This window comes from Gopherus flavomarginatus, chromosome 8 (assembly GCF_025201925.1).
Source record: "Gopherus flavomarginatus isolate rGopFla2 chromosome 8, rGopFla2.mat.asm, whole genome shotgun sequence".
Lineage (NCBI taxonomy): Eukaryota > Metazoa > Chordata > Testudines > Testudinidae > Gopherus > Gopherus flavomarginatus.
Window position 1 is genome coordinate 57,726,454 of NC_066624.1, and position 15,168 is coordinate 57,741,621.

General features: G+C 48.1%; 1 protein-coding gene across 3 annotated transcripts in view; it reads right to left on the reverse strand.

The window, feature by feature from the left end:
- Nucleotides 1-1,086: 1,086 nt before the first annotated feature.
- The window catches only part of PASK (PAS domain containing serine/threonine kinase), a 48,758-nt gene continuing 34,676 nt past the window's right edge, over nucleotides 1,087-15,168 (reverse strand). Inside the window, exons 17-18 of one of the 3 annotated variants that reach the window (XM_050965347.1) lie at nucleotides 12,581-12,727; nucleotides 1,087-1,624 (exon numbers count right to left, since the gene is read on the reverse strand). In XM_050965347.1, coding sequence (XP_050821304.1) covers nucleotides 1,566-1,624; nucleotides 12,581-12,727 — 206 coding nt within the window. In that variant the 3' untranslated portion in view covers nucleotides 1,087-1,565. Of the gene's footprint in view, nucleotides 1,625-8,531; nucleotides 10,843-12,580; nucleotides 12,728-15,168 lie in introns of those variants that run through there. The other 2 variants (XM_050965346.1, XR_007775961.1) reach the window with 2 other exon arrangements.

Consider the following 15,168-nt stretch of genomic DNA (forward strand, 5'->3'; position numbering starts at 1 on the left):
GAAGCACCAGAATACCAAGATGAGAGCAGCCTTCACAGTTGAGAAGCAATTGGAGATAGCCCTCTGGAAGCTTGCAACGCCAGACAGCTACCGGTCAGTGGGAATCAATTTGGAGTGGGCAAATCTACTGTGGGGGCTGCTGTGATGCAAGTAGCCAAAGCAATCACTGAGCTGCTGCTACAAAAGACAGTGACCCTGGGAAATGTGCAGGTCATAGTGGATGGCTTTGCTGCAATGGGATTCCCTAACTGTGGTGGGGTGATAGATGGAACCCATATCCCTATCTTGGCACCGGAGCACCAGAGCACCCAGCACGTAAACCGCAAGGGGTACTTTTCAATAGTGCTGCAAGCACTGGTGGATCATGATGGACATTTCACTAACATCAACGTGGGATGGCCGGGAAGGGTTCATGATGCTTGTGTCTTCAGGAACACTAATCTGTTTAAACAGCTGCAGCAAGGGAATTACTTCCCAGACCAGAAAATAACAGTTGGGGATGTTGAAAAGCCTAGTTATCCTTGGGGACCCAGCCTACCCCTTAATGCCATGGCTTATGAAGCCATACACAGGCAGCCTGGACAGCAGTCAGGAGCTGTTCAACTACAGGCTGAGCAAGTGCAGAATGGTGGTAAAACGTGCGTGTGGACATTTAAACGGACGCTGGCGCACATTACTGACTTGCTCAGACCTCAGCCAAACCAGTATCCCCATTGTTATTGCTGCTTGCTGTGTGCTCCACAATCTCTGTGAGAATAAGGGGGAGACCTTTATGATGGGGTGGGAGGCTGAGGCAAATCGCCTGGCTGTTGATTACGCGCAGCCAGACACTGGGGCGATTAGAAGAGCACACCAGGAAGCGGTGCACATCAGAGAAGCTTTGAAAACCAGTTTCATCACTGGCCAGGGTACGGTCTGACTGTTGTGTTTGTTTCTCCTTGATGAAAACTCGCCCCCTTGATTGACTCATTCCCTGTAAGCAACCCACCCTCCCCCTTTGATCACAGCTTGCTTTCTAAGGAAATAAAGTCACTATTGTTTAAAAATCATGTATTTGTTATTAATTGATTATAAAAAGAGGGAGAGAACTGACAAGGTAGCCCAGGTGGGGTTTGGGAGGAGGATAGGAGGGAAGGAAAAGACCACTAAAAAAGTTCAAAGTAATGACAGCCTTCTGCCTGGGCTGTCCACTGGGGTGGAGTGGGCGGGTGCATGGAGCCTCCCGCCCCATGTTCTTACATGTCTGGGTGAGGAGGCTATGGAACATGGTGAGCGGGGAGGGTGGTTATACAGGGGCTGCAGTGGCACTCTGTGATCCTGCTGCCGTTCCTGAAGCTCCACCAGACGCTGGAGCATGTCAGTTTGATCACGCAGCAGCCCCAGCGTTGCATCCTGCCACCTCTCATCTCGAGTGTCTCTCCTCTCCTCACGTCCCTCATGGCCTCACATTCACTGGCAGCTTTCCTGTACTGGGATAGGGTGACCTTCCACTCATTCAGATGGGCTCTTTCGTTGCAGGTCGATTCCATGATTTCCAAGAACATTTCGTCTTGCGTACTTTTTTTTCACCTCCTTATCTGAGATAGCCTTTGGGACGGAGGAGGGAGGCTTGAAAAATTTGCAGCTGTGGGAGGGAGGGAAAAAAGTGAGAGAAGTATTTTAAAAGATACATTTTACAGAACAATGGTTATACTCTTTCACGGTGAATAACACTATTCACATTACATAGCACATGTGATTTCAGTACAAGGTTGCATTTTGCATCTTAATATTGAATGCCTGCGGCTTTGGTGTTAGAGATCACAGACGCAGGTTGGGACAATAGAATTCGACTTGCATGCGGCCATGGTAAGCCATTGTCTTTTGGCTTCTGCAGTCTTCATATATCCAGTGTCCTCCTTTCCCACATACCAAGCAAAATCAGTTGAGTGCTGCGGCTTTCCTGTTAACGTGCAGCAGCAGAAACCCAACTACCCCCTCGCATTCAAGTCTCTGGGATGATTGCTTTACCCCTCCCCCCACTGCGTGGCTGGTATCATGGAAGACCTCTGCTAGCCACACACACACACCGCCCCCCCACAACGTGGCTGGTATCAGGGAAGATCCCTGCTAGCCAAACGTGAAAAAGCTCAGCGCCAATCACTCCCCCCCCCCGCCCCCCGCTTGGCTAACTGCAGAGAAGGATTTCTTTTCAGCCATAGGCAAACAGCCCAGTAGGAATGGCCACCTTAGTCCCCTTAATTAAATTCCTATATTTCAACCAGGTTACCATGAACGATATCACCCTCCTGAGGATAACACAGCGAGATAAAGAACAGATGTTGCTTGAATGCCAGCAAACACCGGACCATACGCTGCCAGGCTTTGTCATGCAACGATACCAGATTACTTGCTACTAGCATGGCGTGGTCAAGTGTCCTACCATGGAGGACAGAATAAGGCTGCGCTGCCCAGAAACCTTCTGCAAAGGCTTTTGGAGTACCTTCAGCAGAGCTCCATGGAGATATCCCTGGAGGATTTCCGCTCCATCACCAGACACGTTAACAGACTTTTCCAGTAGCTGTACTGGCCATGAATGCATTCCAAGTCCTCAGGGCAAATTAACCATTAAAAAATGCTTGCTTTTAAACCATGTTTTATATTTACAAAGATACACTCGCCAGAGGTCCCTTCCATGGCTTCATTGTTTGGGATACTGCCCTGGGAGGGCTGGAAGGGTACTTCCATCAGGCTGAGAAAAAGGTCCTGGCTGTTGGGGAGAACGGAGTGCTGTGTGCTCTCCGCAAGCTCGTCGTCCTCTTCCTCCTCCTCACCTTCCCCGTCCGCAGAATCCTCAGCCGTGGCTGAGATTACCCCCGCCTCGGAATCCACGGACAGAGGTGGGGTAGTGGTGGTGGACCCCCCTAGAATTGCATGCAGCTCAGCGTAGAAGCGGCATGTTTGCGGCCCTGCCCTGGACTTTCCGTTAGCTTCTTTGGTTTTATGGTAGGCTTGTCTGAGCTCCTTAGCTTTCACACGGCACTGTACTGAGTCCCTAGTGTGGCCTCTCTCCATCATGGCCTTGAAGACTTTTTCAAATGTTTTTTCATTTTATCTTTTGGAACGGAGTTCTGCTAGCACACAATCATCTCCCCATATAGCAATCAAATCCAGTACCTCCTGTATGGTCCATGCTGGAGCTTTTTTGATTCTCAGACTGCATGGTTACCTGTGCTGATCAGCTATGCATGGTCACCTGTGCTGATCAACTCTCCATGCTGGGCAAACAGGAAATGAAATTCAAAAGTTCACGGGGCTTTTCCTGTCTACCTGGCCAGTGCATCCGAGTTCAGATTGCTGTCCAGAGTGGTCACAATGGTGCACTGTGGGTTAGCGCCCAGAGGTCAATACTGTCGAATTGCAGCCACACTAACCCTAATCTGAAATGGCAATACCGATTTCAGATTGATATAAAGGGCTTCGTTGTGTGGACAGGTGCAGGGTTAATGCGATTTAACGCTGCTAAATTCGATATAAACTCTTAGTGTAGACCAGGCCTCTCACACACACCACTTGGTGCTGCTTACTGCATTTCCTCTATAGTTAAGGCTAAGATTTCGTCATAGGTATTCTTAGTAAAAGTCATGGACAGATCATGGGCAATAAACAAAAATTAATGGCCCCTGACCTGTCCATGACTTTTACTATAAAATACCTCTGACTAAATCTTAGCTGCTCCTAGAGCGGTGCTGCTCTGGGGGACCCTGCGGGCCGACGGCTGGCTCCTGCTCCGGCGACAGGGACCAACTGCCTCCAGCTACCTGCTGCTCTGAGGCCCCCCAGGGGCTGCTCTCCAATGGTCTCCGGGGTCGCTGCTCTGGCTGCCCCCAGGACTGCCCACTGGTCTTGGCTCAGGCTGCCCCCGGGACCACTGGTGCTCCGGAAGTCCCCAGGCCACCCCTGGGACCACTGCTTGGCTGGTCCCTGGGACCAACAGCCCCCGAGGCCGCCCAAGCAGTGGCTGGTGCGACTGGCCCTAGGGCCATTCCAGCAACGGCTGGTGCAGTTGGCCCCAGGACCAGCCGTACTGGCCACTAAAGCTGCAGAAGTCATGGAACCCCTGACAGACTCGCAGCCTTATCCATAAAGAAGGCCTCTCTCACATATTCTGCACCACATACACACACCACTCTGCACACAATACATCCTACACACTGTCATCGTTCCACCCCCAACTGTCATATACTGCCTTCCTGCTCTTCCACAATTGATGCATTCTTACACACTTTGCAAGCCTCCTCCCCCTCTACACCCACTTATCCCTGCCCCAGAGGAGAGAGCAAGGGAGCAGCAGGACCTCCGGTGGAGGGAGATGGAGAAGAAAGGGGAATCTGAAGGGAGGCAGTGGTTATGTTCTCCTTGACAAAGAGTTTTCCTCTGCAAGCAGGTGATATTTCCAGATCTGCATGCAGCATTCCAGCTGCTTTTGACTGGAAATTGTGGGGGGTGGGAGTGGCAAGGGGGAAGCAAGAGAATTTGTGAGGTAGAAAAGTGGGTTTTAGAAGTGTAGGCAAAAGCCTCCTATCCAAGTACTAACCAGGTCTGATGCTGGTTGGCTTTAGAGGTCAGCCAAGAGTGGTTGCATCTGGCAATAGACAGCCTCAGCTTTAAACTTTGCCCCTTTTTAGACTGATTTCGGCCTCTCCTCTGCCACTCACAGAGCACCCACTGCAGGACACATTACGACACACACACAAAAATCTCCATTGTGCTCCTTTACCATGCACACTCCCCCTTCTTTACACACTTCCCACATACACCAGACTTCACAACTACAACAACAACAGCTCAAACACATTTCTTCGCAGCTCTTGGCTACAGTCCACTGCCTAAGCCAGCTCCAGGAACAAATCCTGGACAAGGCTCAGACTCTTCAACGCATGATATGACTACACTTAAAAAAAAAAAAAAGAAAAGAAAAAAAAAAAACCTCATACATAATCCAAACCCACTCCATCCTTCAAACCTACTACAAGATGCACACAATTAATGCTGCCCTGATCCATTCCCTATTTTAGTCTATGTAGGTTCTTATACCACGCTCTTCACCATGGTATCTGAGCACCTTCCAGCAGTGCGTAAAACAATGTCACTGCACATGTCACACATTGGTTGTTCTCTGATCCTCTCCCCAGAGGAAGAAGCATGTGCAGTGGAGTGTCTTCTTTTGATAACTGGGGGTGGGGAGGAGAGGGTTCTTGTTTTTGTTACATAACTATACCCTTGCAATGTGTTTGGTACAGGAGGCAGGTCAAAGAAATGGACCTTGCCTTGGAGCAGAACATGAGGTGGTTTGGGATGACCTGTAGTTTGCTGGGGGAATTCACTCTAGTGGAGACCCCCCTCCCACTTCTACAATTCACAGACACACTTGTTTGTATATTGCTGCAGTGTTCTCCCACTCACATACAACTAGTATTATCTGCAGCTCCCCACCCTAGTTTATACACACACACTGCAGCAGCCCCCTCATGTGCACAGTTCACCACACAATTAATTATGGAGGGAATGAAGTGAGCAGCATTAACACGTCCTTCACACACACTGCTCCCTACACACCATTCACACTGCAGACCCCCACCTGCGTTCCCCAAACCCCTATCACCACCCCAGAGGAGAGAGTGAGGGAACTTCAGGACCACAGTTGGGGGAGATGGAGCAAAAAGTGGTTCAACATGAAGTGCTTTCCTGGGCAGCTCCAATCTACAGGGGAGTCAGAAGAGGGGAATGGTCGTGTTCTCTTCGACAAGGCACTGCCATCTGGAAGCAGGTGTGATTGCCAGCTCTGTATGCAGGTTGGCAGATGCTTCTGATTGAAAATCAGAGGGAGGAGGGGAAGATCCAAACAACTTTGGAGGTAGCAGTGCATGCAGTTTATGGAAGTGAGGGCAAAAGCCTACCCATCCAGTATTCCTAGACAATCTCCCATCCAAGTACTAACCAGGCCCAACCATGCTTGGCTTCTGAGACCAAAGAAGATCAGGGACATTCAGTGTGGCATGGCCATTGTTAGAGAGTTTATTCTTTCACTCTCACCCTTCCCTGGTCCTTCTCGCATGAAGAGAGAGCAACAATACCCGAAGTCCGAAGGTGCAAACAATTCGATGTTTATTGGGGTGAACTTCCAGCAAGCTTAAATTCAAGTTCCTTTTCCTTATTTTCGAATCCCAACTTACTTCCAGTTTGCCTCTATTTTATATAGTAATATTTTCAGCTATACCTTAACCAATCATTCTATTAAAATTTACCTAACCAATCCTAACGTATTGTAACATGATTAGCTAACCAATTATATCCCACCACCTTAATTAGTTTACACCCAGCAAAATTAATTATACAGCAGACAGAAACAATCACAGAACCAGACAGAGACCATGCAAACAAACATACAAAAGAATACAGAAGTGAGGATTTCACAACTACATCTATACAGACATAAGGGTTCTCCAGCTGTGTCTATTGATAAGTGAGTTCTTACCAGGCAGAAAACTATCAAACTAAATTTCTAGGCTCTTCCCTTTCTCTGGAGGTGATAGATCGAATCACCTTCCTAACAGCCCCAAATTGCCTTATTTCAATATGACTAGTTTGGAATATGAGGACGTGACCATACATTTCCCAGTTTATGGCTGCTAAAGAACCAGGCCTCAGACTGTCACAGTAAGAGAAGGCCACTACACAGACAGTGATTTCTGATTCTTTCTTTTATATCTCTATAACTAGCTAAGTGATAAGAATACACCTAAATTCTTAAAGCATAGGTCTTTGCAGACAGGTCTGAATATCTGTATTCTAACAGCCATAGATCAGGGGTGGGCAAACTTTTGGGCCAAGGGCCACATCTGGGTGGGGAAATTGTATGCACGGCCAGGGCAGGGGGTTGGAGTGCGGGAGGGAGTGCAGGGTTTTGGAGAGGGTGCAGTGTGCAGGAAGGGGCTCAGGGCAAGGGATTGGAGCAGAGGACGGGTGCGGGGTGTACAAGGGGGCTCAGGGAAGGGGGTTGAGGTGCCGGAGGGGTGCGAGGTGCAGACAGGGGGCTCAGGGCAGGGAGTTGGGGGGCAGGGTGAAGGAGGGGTTTGGGCTCCGGGGTGGCAGCGGCACACACCGGAACTAGGGCAGGCTCCCTACATGCCCTCCCTGTCCTCACCCTGCGCCGCTCCAGGAAGCGCTGTGGCCCCTGGGGGAGGGGAGGGCTCCGTGTGTTGCTGCCCTTGCTACGCCTCCAGGTACCGCCCCCGAAGCTCCCATTAGCCACGGTTCCCCGTTCCCGGCCAATGGGAGTTGCAGGGGGCGGTGCCTGGAGGCAAGGATAACACACAAAGCCCTCTGCCCCCCCGCCCGGTGGCCGCAGGGACGTGATGCCAGCTGCTTATGAGAGCGGCACGGGGCCTGCAGCACCATGGGGGGCAATCCTGCGGGCCGGATTCAAAGCTCTGATCTGGGCCGCGGGCCATAGTTTGCCCACCCCTGCCATAGATGGTCTTAGTTCCAACTCTTCCATTTTTCAGCTCCTACACAGCCTCTTTTCTACTAATCTCACAGATGACCTTGCATAGTACATGGCTACACATACACTACACCGCACCCACCTCATTCATGCACAACTTACTCTTTTCCCATAACTTTTTGGCCTTTCCTCTTTCAAGCAGCAATTGAACATCAAGTGGAGCTTTGCAGGGTTTTTTCAGCTCTGTGTTATATTTGACCTGCAAAGGAAACTACAAGAAACAATAAACATGGCCAGAAATTCTTCATGAGTCTGACCTGGCCAGTACTGAGGGCATGTCTGAGCCAGAGTATAACATCTTTTAAGAAGGTCATCAGAAATCAATGCAGCAATATTAATATGTGACCAATATCTATAAACATAGTAGCCATATACACATAGCCACGTTTGAATGTTCCCTAATTAGGAATTTTGAACCAAAGAAGTCCAACCTCAGTGTTGCGCTCAGGCTACAAGTTTAACCCTCTTATTTGTGGATTTCTGAGCAGTTCAGAGTGCTCAGAACAAAGTCACACATGACAAAGATGAAAACAGCTGGGACTGAGAGCTTTTTGTTTCTTTAACCTTTTAGGCAGTCTTGAAAAAAAATTACAAATCTAGACATTCACATCTATCCTACTGAGTTTTTCCTGGCACAGTCTATGAATGACTGGAGAACTATTAAGTTTATGACAACACAGATACCAAGTGGAATTATGGTTGAACTGAGAGAGGAAGTAATTTTTATTCTGCATGTTTCAACATCTGTATTTTGGTTAAAACCAGGCTCTCTGTTAGAAGGAAGAAAAAAAAACCCAAAACTTAAAATTAACATCTAGCGTCCCTACAAATTAAGGGCTAAAAGCTTCCAAGTGAGGAGCCAGTGGATTCATCTGGCAAAAAGAGGAAAGAGAAAAAGAGGATTTTCTTTTTTTTAGGAAACAAGCCTTTCATTGTAAGTCAACAGTTCACACAGCAACATAAGTGAAAGACACAGCCAAAGAGATACTTTAAGAACTAAAATGTTTATTCTGTTCACTTTTAGGAAACAGTGATACAGCACAATTTTGATAAAAACCATAGCAAATAAAAATATACTTTGTATTGCCAAAAACTAAACAGGGTGTTAAAAATCCGTCACTTTTACATTTTAAAATGTAATTCACTCAGTAGAATTAGAGACACACACTGGCTATAGGATTTTCCTGAAGAAACCTTTTAGGTGGAGCTGTAGTCAGTATAAACAGAGTTATTTTGCTACAGGAGAACAAGGTCCAGTGAGGTTTCTCTTTGTTAGCCTTTCATTTGTGTGCACATCTCAGTTGCATCTGTCCAGAATCGTTCAAACCTGCAGCACCACACACGAAGCATCTACTATTGAGGGCAGCTGTACAGAGTTCAGTGAGCAAGCCAGTCCCATAATACTGGAATTATGTACTGCAATACAGTATCAACGAATACATATTTAGATGTATAAATCCTGTTACTGCTCTGGGCTTTTGCATCCAATTCCACACACAGTGCACTAAAAACAGGTCCTTTAAATACTCTCTCTCTCTCTCTCTCTCTCTCTGTATCTACCATACAGAATGACAGCTCCTGGGCAATGGGAAGAAGAAGGTATGAGTGAGATTTTGCAGCACAGCCAAAATCTGGGCGGTCACTCTGGGGAAGTTCTGGCCCAGATGAAAACTTAAAAGAGAATTAGGGGAAAAGTCTAGTTCAGTAAAAGACTCAACTGATGGGAGTTATACTATTGAGGCCCTGACCCCTGCGCAATTTGCCCTAAACAAAGCCATGCATGTAATCTCTCTTCAGCCGTGCACTCACCACCTTGTTCACAGAGCAGTAAACAAGCATTCAAGCTTGATTCGATTTTGTGGTGCAGCAAGAATCACTTGAAAAACCAAGCTGCATTTCTGAAATCCTTAAACCAAGGTTTACAAGAGAACTACAAACCAAGTAGGTCAGTTTCCAAGTTTGACAACATCTCAGTCTTTCTGTCTAGAGAAAAGCATGCTCAACAACAACAACCACCAGCATGCCTATATTCCAGAACCAAGCGCTATTAAACAGAGAAACAAAGTCAAAACCAACTGACCACGCTGGGATTTTCTACTGTATGTTTCTTTCAATATGAATTCTGTCAGAATCCAAGCCCCTTGAAAAATGGGCTCACTCGGCATCCCACTACCATTACAGGGATAGAGGATGATGATCAGCTGGGGTTTTCAATCCTCAGCTTCCATCAGCAAATATTAGGACTCCAGATTCTAGATGTGAATGAGCTAAGAAACAGATAATAGCAAAAGTAGTCTTCCCATTCGCAAGGGAATGCTTGCCTCAAACCACATTCTAACAACTGCTGCAGGAAGGCTCATCCGCAACCACTGTGCCAAGCCTTGTTCACATGAATAGGATTTCAACCAGAGACCCAGCTCCTAGGAGGAGCACATGCCCTGAAGTCTCCTGGCTTGAGCTAATTTTACTTCCAAACAGCTACCAGGAAGTCTTGCAGTTTCAGATAAACAGAGGTTTGGCCCAGACTGGAAACTGTATGAGAGAGTGTGTGGTGGTCTCCTGAATAGGACTCAATTTTATACAAAGAGAACAAATCCTAAACTCACATGGGAAAATCTGCTAAGTGTACTGCTGGATTCAGTTTCATTAACACTATAGACTTCTCAGGCTCACAGGGCCTGTCCAGATGAAGTGCTGATGGCTCAAGGACATTAAGAAAGAAAAGGCACATTTGGATCCAATCACTGCTAGGGATATCCAGAAAAGCTCATCATCTGGAGAAAGTGAAAAGCTTCTGCATTTAAGAGTCTAGAATGGATCAGCCTGAAGTCAAAGACTGGCTCTTTCACATCACTCTCAACCCCCTTCATGTCACAGGCCTCTGTTACAGTAAGTGCATGAAGCCAACAGTGTACCAGTGGAGAGATTTCTCTCAATGGTGAGCAACTGCTGTCTTCTAGTACCTAAGGCTAATCTGTCTGTTAAAACAGAAGTGCTTAACGTGAAGCTTCTTTTAGTTCTTGGGAGGACAGTAAGTGCTGTCCAGATGATGACTAGGGAGCTGTTCTCCAGCAGGTGGGGAAATCTGCAGTATGCGTCCTCCGCATGTCAGTCCCAACACTGAAGATTGGAACAAGATCTCTTGGCTTAAGCAGTGGCTGTTCCTTCCAATTGGGGATCTGTGAGCTCACTGTCATAGGCATTATGGATCAGTCTCTGCTCACTCTGCAAGCAAGGAGCTTGCTGGCTGGCTCTGTGGCTGTGCTCAATACAGTGACTTCTGAAATTATTGCTTTCTGAGGAAGAAGAAAAACAAAGGATGGAACAGGAATTTAGGGATGAGTCACAAACACTGTTAATCAGCCAGCATGTACATAGCTGATGAGTTCTTCTTTTCCCTGGGGAAGCTCTACCCCTGCTCTGTCCTAAATACCCTCCCCTAGTCCACCCCTCCCCAAGGCTCCGCCTCTTCCTGCCCCCACTCCTCCCTTCAGCCAAAGCCCCACTCCACCTCCTTCCACCCCCTGCTCTGTCCCCTCCCTGAGGCCCCTGCCTGCTCGCTGCCTTCCCCCCAAGTCTCTCCCCCAGCCACCAAACACATGCTTGGGGGCGCCACCCAACAGCTGTGGTTGATGGGTGCTGAACACCTGCTATTTTTTTCCTTGGATGTTCCAGCCCCAGAGCACCCATGGAATCAGCACCTATGAACATGTACCTCAAACACAGAGGCACACAGATTCCAGAAACTAAGCCTTAATTTGCAGTCAGGAAGCAGATAGAAGCCAAATCTCTGTAAGCACTAAGGTCTAGCTCAGGCCTGCACAACATGCGGCCCGCAGAGCCTCACTGTGAGGTCTGTGGGGGGATTCTAAATCCCGTGCACACGGCGCTCTGCGGGCAGCCCAGAGCCCTTTAAGTCCCAGCCACGGCCAGGATTCAAAAGGCTCTGGGCTGCCCGCCACGGCGGGGAGCCCTGAGCCCTTTAAAACTCAGTCGCGGCCAGGAATCAAAGGGCTCTGGGCTGCCCGCAGCGATGGGGAGCCCAGAGCCCTTTAAATCTCAGCTGCAGCTGGGAATCAAAGGGCTCTGGGCTGCCCACCGCGGCAGGGAGCCCTGAGCCCTTTAAATCTAAGCTGTGGCCAAGAATCAGAGGGCTGTGGGCTGCCCGAAGCAGCAGGGAGCCCAGAGCCCTTTAAATCTCAGCCACGGCTGGGAATCATAGAGCTCTGGGCTGCCCGCAGCCGCGGGCTGCCCAGAGCCCTTTAAATCTCAGCCACGGCTCCAGCGGATGGGCTGGGGCTGGGATTTAAAGGGCTCGGGCTCCCCTCAGCGGCAGAAGCTCTGGGCCCTTTAAATCCCTGCCCCAGCCCCGCAAAGCTCCGGGTTCCCCCAGCCGCTGGAGCCCCGGATCCTTTAATTTGCCCCTGAGGGCTCCCAGCCACCTCTTCAGCTGGGAGCCCCTGGCTGATTTAAAAATCAAGTATCACCTCCCCACCTCCAACCTTCCTTTTTGGCCCACAGCTGTTTTGGTGGGGCGTCACTGGGGAAGGAGGGTTTGTTTCTGCAGGGTTGGGTGGTGCTGGGGCGGGGTACTTCCGCGGGGCCGGGGGGTTTCGGCCCTCAGCTGTTTTCTTTGGAGTAATGTGGCCCTCGCCGCTTTACGAGTTGCGCAGGCCTGGTCTAGCTTAAAGCAATGACAATGACATGGCCTAGTTATTAGAGCTGTACTAATACAAGCTGTGATTCTAGTTATACAAGCTTCCCCACTACACTATCTTCTCCAAGCCAGCCAAGATTCCACTAACAAGATGACTGTACCTAGTCTGCACCATTTAGGATTTCACTGGCAAGTGTTTAGCAGAAGTCCATCTATCAACAGCAGCCATATTTGAGACAATCACAAGAGTAACCACCAAGTTATGATCTGACTCCACACAACTCCTAGTCACATTTCCATCTCCTTTTGTAAATCTTATTCAAAAGATCCTTTCTCTCCTCCCCCCGAAGTGAGTCATTTTCAGACTGATGTCTTACCTGGCCTGGCCGACACATACACCTCTTCCCACGTGTAACTGGCCAAATTCACAGGCTGCAGCACCCAAGGATCCTCTACTAACTTTTCCAGGGTTGTGCGCTGCTCTGGAGCAGCATTCAGGAGCCCAGACACCAGAGCCATCAGATCTAAGCCAAAAAAAAAAAAAAAATTAAGTTAGAGACAATAAGAGGTATTGCTCTGTCTCTGTCCTAGGTGATGTCTACACTGCACAGCTTACAGTGGCACAGCTGTGCCGCTAAAGCCTTGCTGCTGTAAGGGACACAGTGTAGCTGCTAGTTGTTGGCATGAGAGATTTCCCACCAACAAAGCACTGTCCACACCTGCACTTTTTGTGGTTAAAACTTCTGTCAGTCAGGAGGGTGTTTTTCTCACACCCCTGACCAATGAAAGTTTTAACAAAAGTGCAGTGTAGACATAGTCCTACTTACTCTGAGACTGCTGTATGAGGTTAGAAGGCACACTAAGGCCCTGTCTACACAGGCAAGTTTCTGTGCAGTAAAGCAGCTTTCTGTGTTGTTAACTCCCAAGGTGTACACACTGCAGATAGTGTGCAGAAACTGTGGAGTTGCAGTGCTGTAAAAAAACCACCCCGACGAGAAGCATCCAGTCTTCTGCACCAGGGGTACAGCACCACAGTGCCAGTGTAGACATCCGGGTTGACTACAGCACTGCGATTGGCCTCCGGGAGATGTCCCACAATGCCAGTTCTTGCCTCTCTGGTCACCGTTTTGACCTCCACTGCCCTGTCCTCAGGTGACCAACCATAACCTCGTCTCATAAATTCCTTTGGACTTTTGGAAGTCCCCTTCCTGTTTGCTCGGTGATGCATGCCGTGGTCTCAGCGCATCTTTCCAGATGGCTACACCAGGCAATCCCCCGCTTGGAGCAATGCAGAGCTGCTGGACCTCATCAACATTTGGGGAGAAGAGGCTGTGCAGTCCTAGCTACGCTCCAGCCGTAGGAATTATGATACCTATGGACAGATTTCACATTCCAAGACAGAAAGGGGCCATGACTGGGACACATTGCAGTGCAGGGTCATAGAATATCAGGGTAGGAAGGGACCTCAGGAGGTCATCTAGTCCAACCGCCTGCTCAAAGCAGGACCATCCTCAACTAAATCATCTCAACCAGGGCTTTGTCAAGCCTGACCTTAAAAACCTCCAAGGAAGGAGATTCCACCACCTCCCTAGGTAACCCATTCCAGTGTTTCACCATCCTCCTAGTGAAAAAGTTTTTCCTAATATCCAACCTAAACCTCCCTCACTGCAACCTGAGACCATTACTCCTTCTTCTGTCATCTACTACCACTGAGAACAGTCTAGATCCATCCTCTCTGGAACCCTCTTTCAGGTAGTTGAAAGCAGCTATCAAATCCCCCCTCATTCTTCTCTTCTGCAGACTAAACAATCCCAGTTCCCTCAGCCTCTCCTCATAAGTCATGTGCTCCAGCCCCCTAATCATTTTTGTTACCCTCTGCTGGACTCTTTCTAATTTTTCCACATCCTTCTAGTAGTGTGGGGCCCAAAACTGGACACAGTACTCCAGATGAGGCCTCACCAATGTCGAATAGAGGGGAATGATCACTGTGATTAATCTCTGAGCAAAAGTATTGCCAAGCTTAAAATGAACAAAAGGTATTATCAATGTTAGGCCTCAAACTTCCGCTTTGCAGAGGTAAAAAGGGAAAGCTTTCCAGAAGTACAAACTAAGACTTGTGGTCAAAACGCGCTGCAACCAGACAACACATTCTAACTCCTTAAAGCGAGGTAGGTTGTACCCCTGGGCACAGCTTGTCTAACCCACATTTAAAACAACTGGGTACGAGAAAATAAGTAAGCATAAATTATACGGTCAAAGCAACACATGGAGATACGTAAGCATAAATTATATAGCCAAGTCGACAACGCTAACCACATTAAAGATTTGGCTGACTCTAATTGGTCAACCTGTTTTAAATCACGGCCAACAGATCAGATAAAAAGTACAAAGGCATGAGACTGTGTGTGTTTCACTCATAAGGGAAACCTGACCCACACCTCCTCAACCGGAGGGACGTGCACTTCATGACTGTTTGGACCTGGCCAGTTCGCAAAACGGCCGACTGAAGGATAATGTATTTTTAAGTGAATGCAGGGTAAGGTTATGGAGTAAAGAACTCTGGTTGCTTGAGCAGAATTGATCTCAAGTTGTATCGATACTATAGTGTTAAGATAGTAGTAGGTAGCTAATGAATAATAACTTTATATACACTTGTGCTTGTCTTCAGTATAACCTGCCATTTACATTAATCCTTATTCAGTGCTGGTATTTAATCTTGCTTTTCTTATTTTGTCTGTGTTGCCTTTATAGTCAACAGTCATTAAAAACCTTTCTGAGGAATAATCAGTAGATTTAATTTTTCTTATATGGGCATTACTCAACCCCATTACATCTGTGTTGGGTGGTGGGAAGTAGCAATCACCCAGGGCCCAATTAGGTTCCTGATGAGTGCCTCCTTCTTCCTTTATCTCCGCAATCACGTCTCTCGATCTGCTAGCAATGCTCCTTCTGAAAGGTTGCCGAC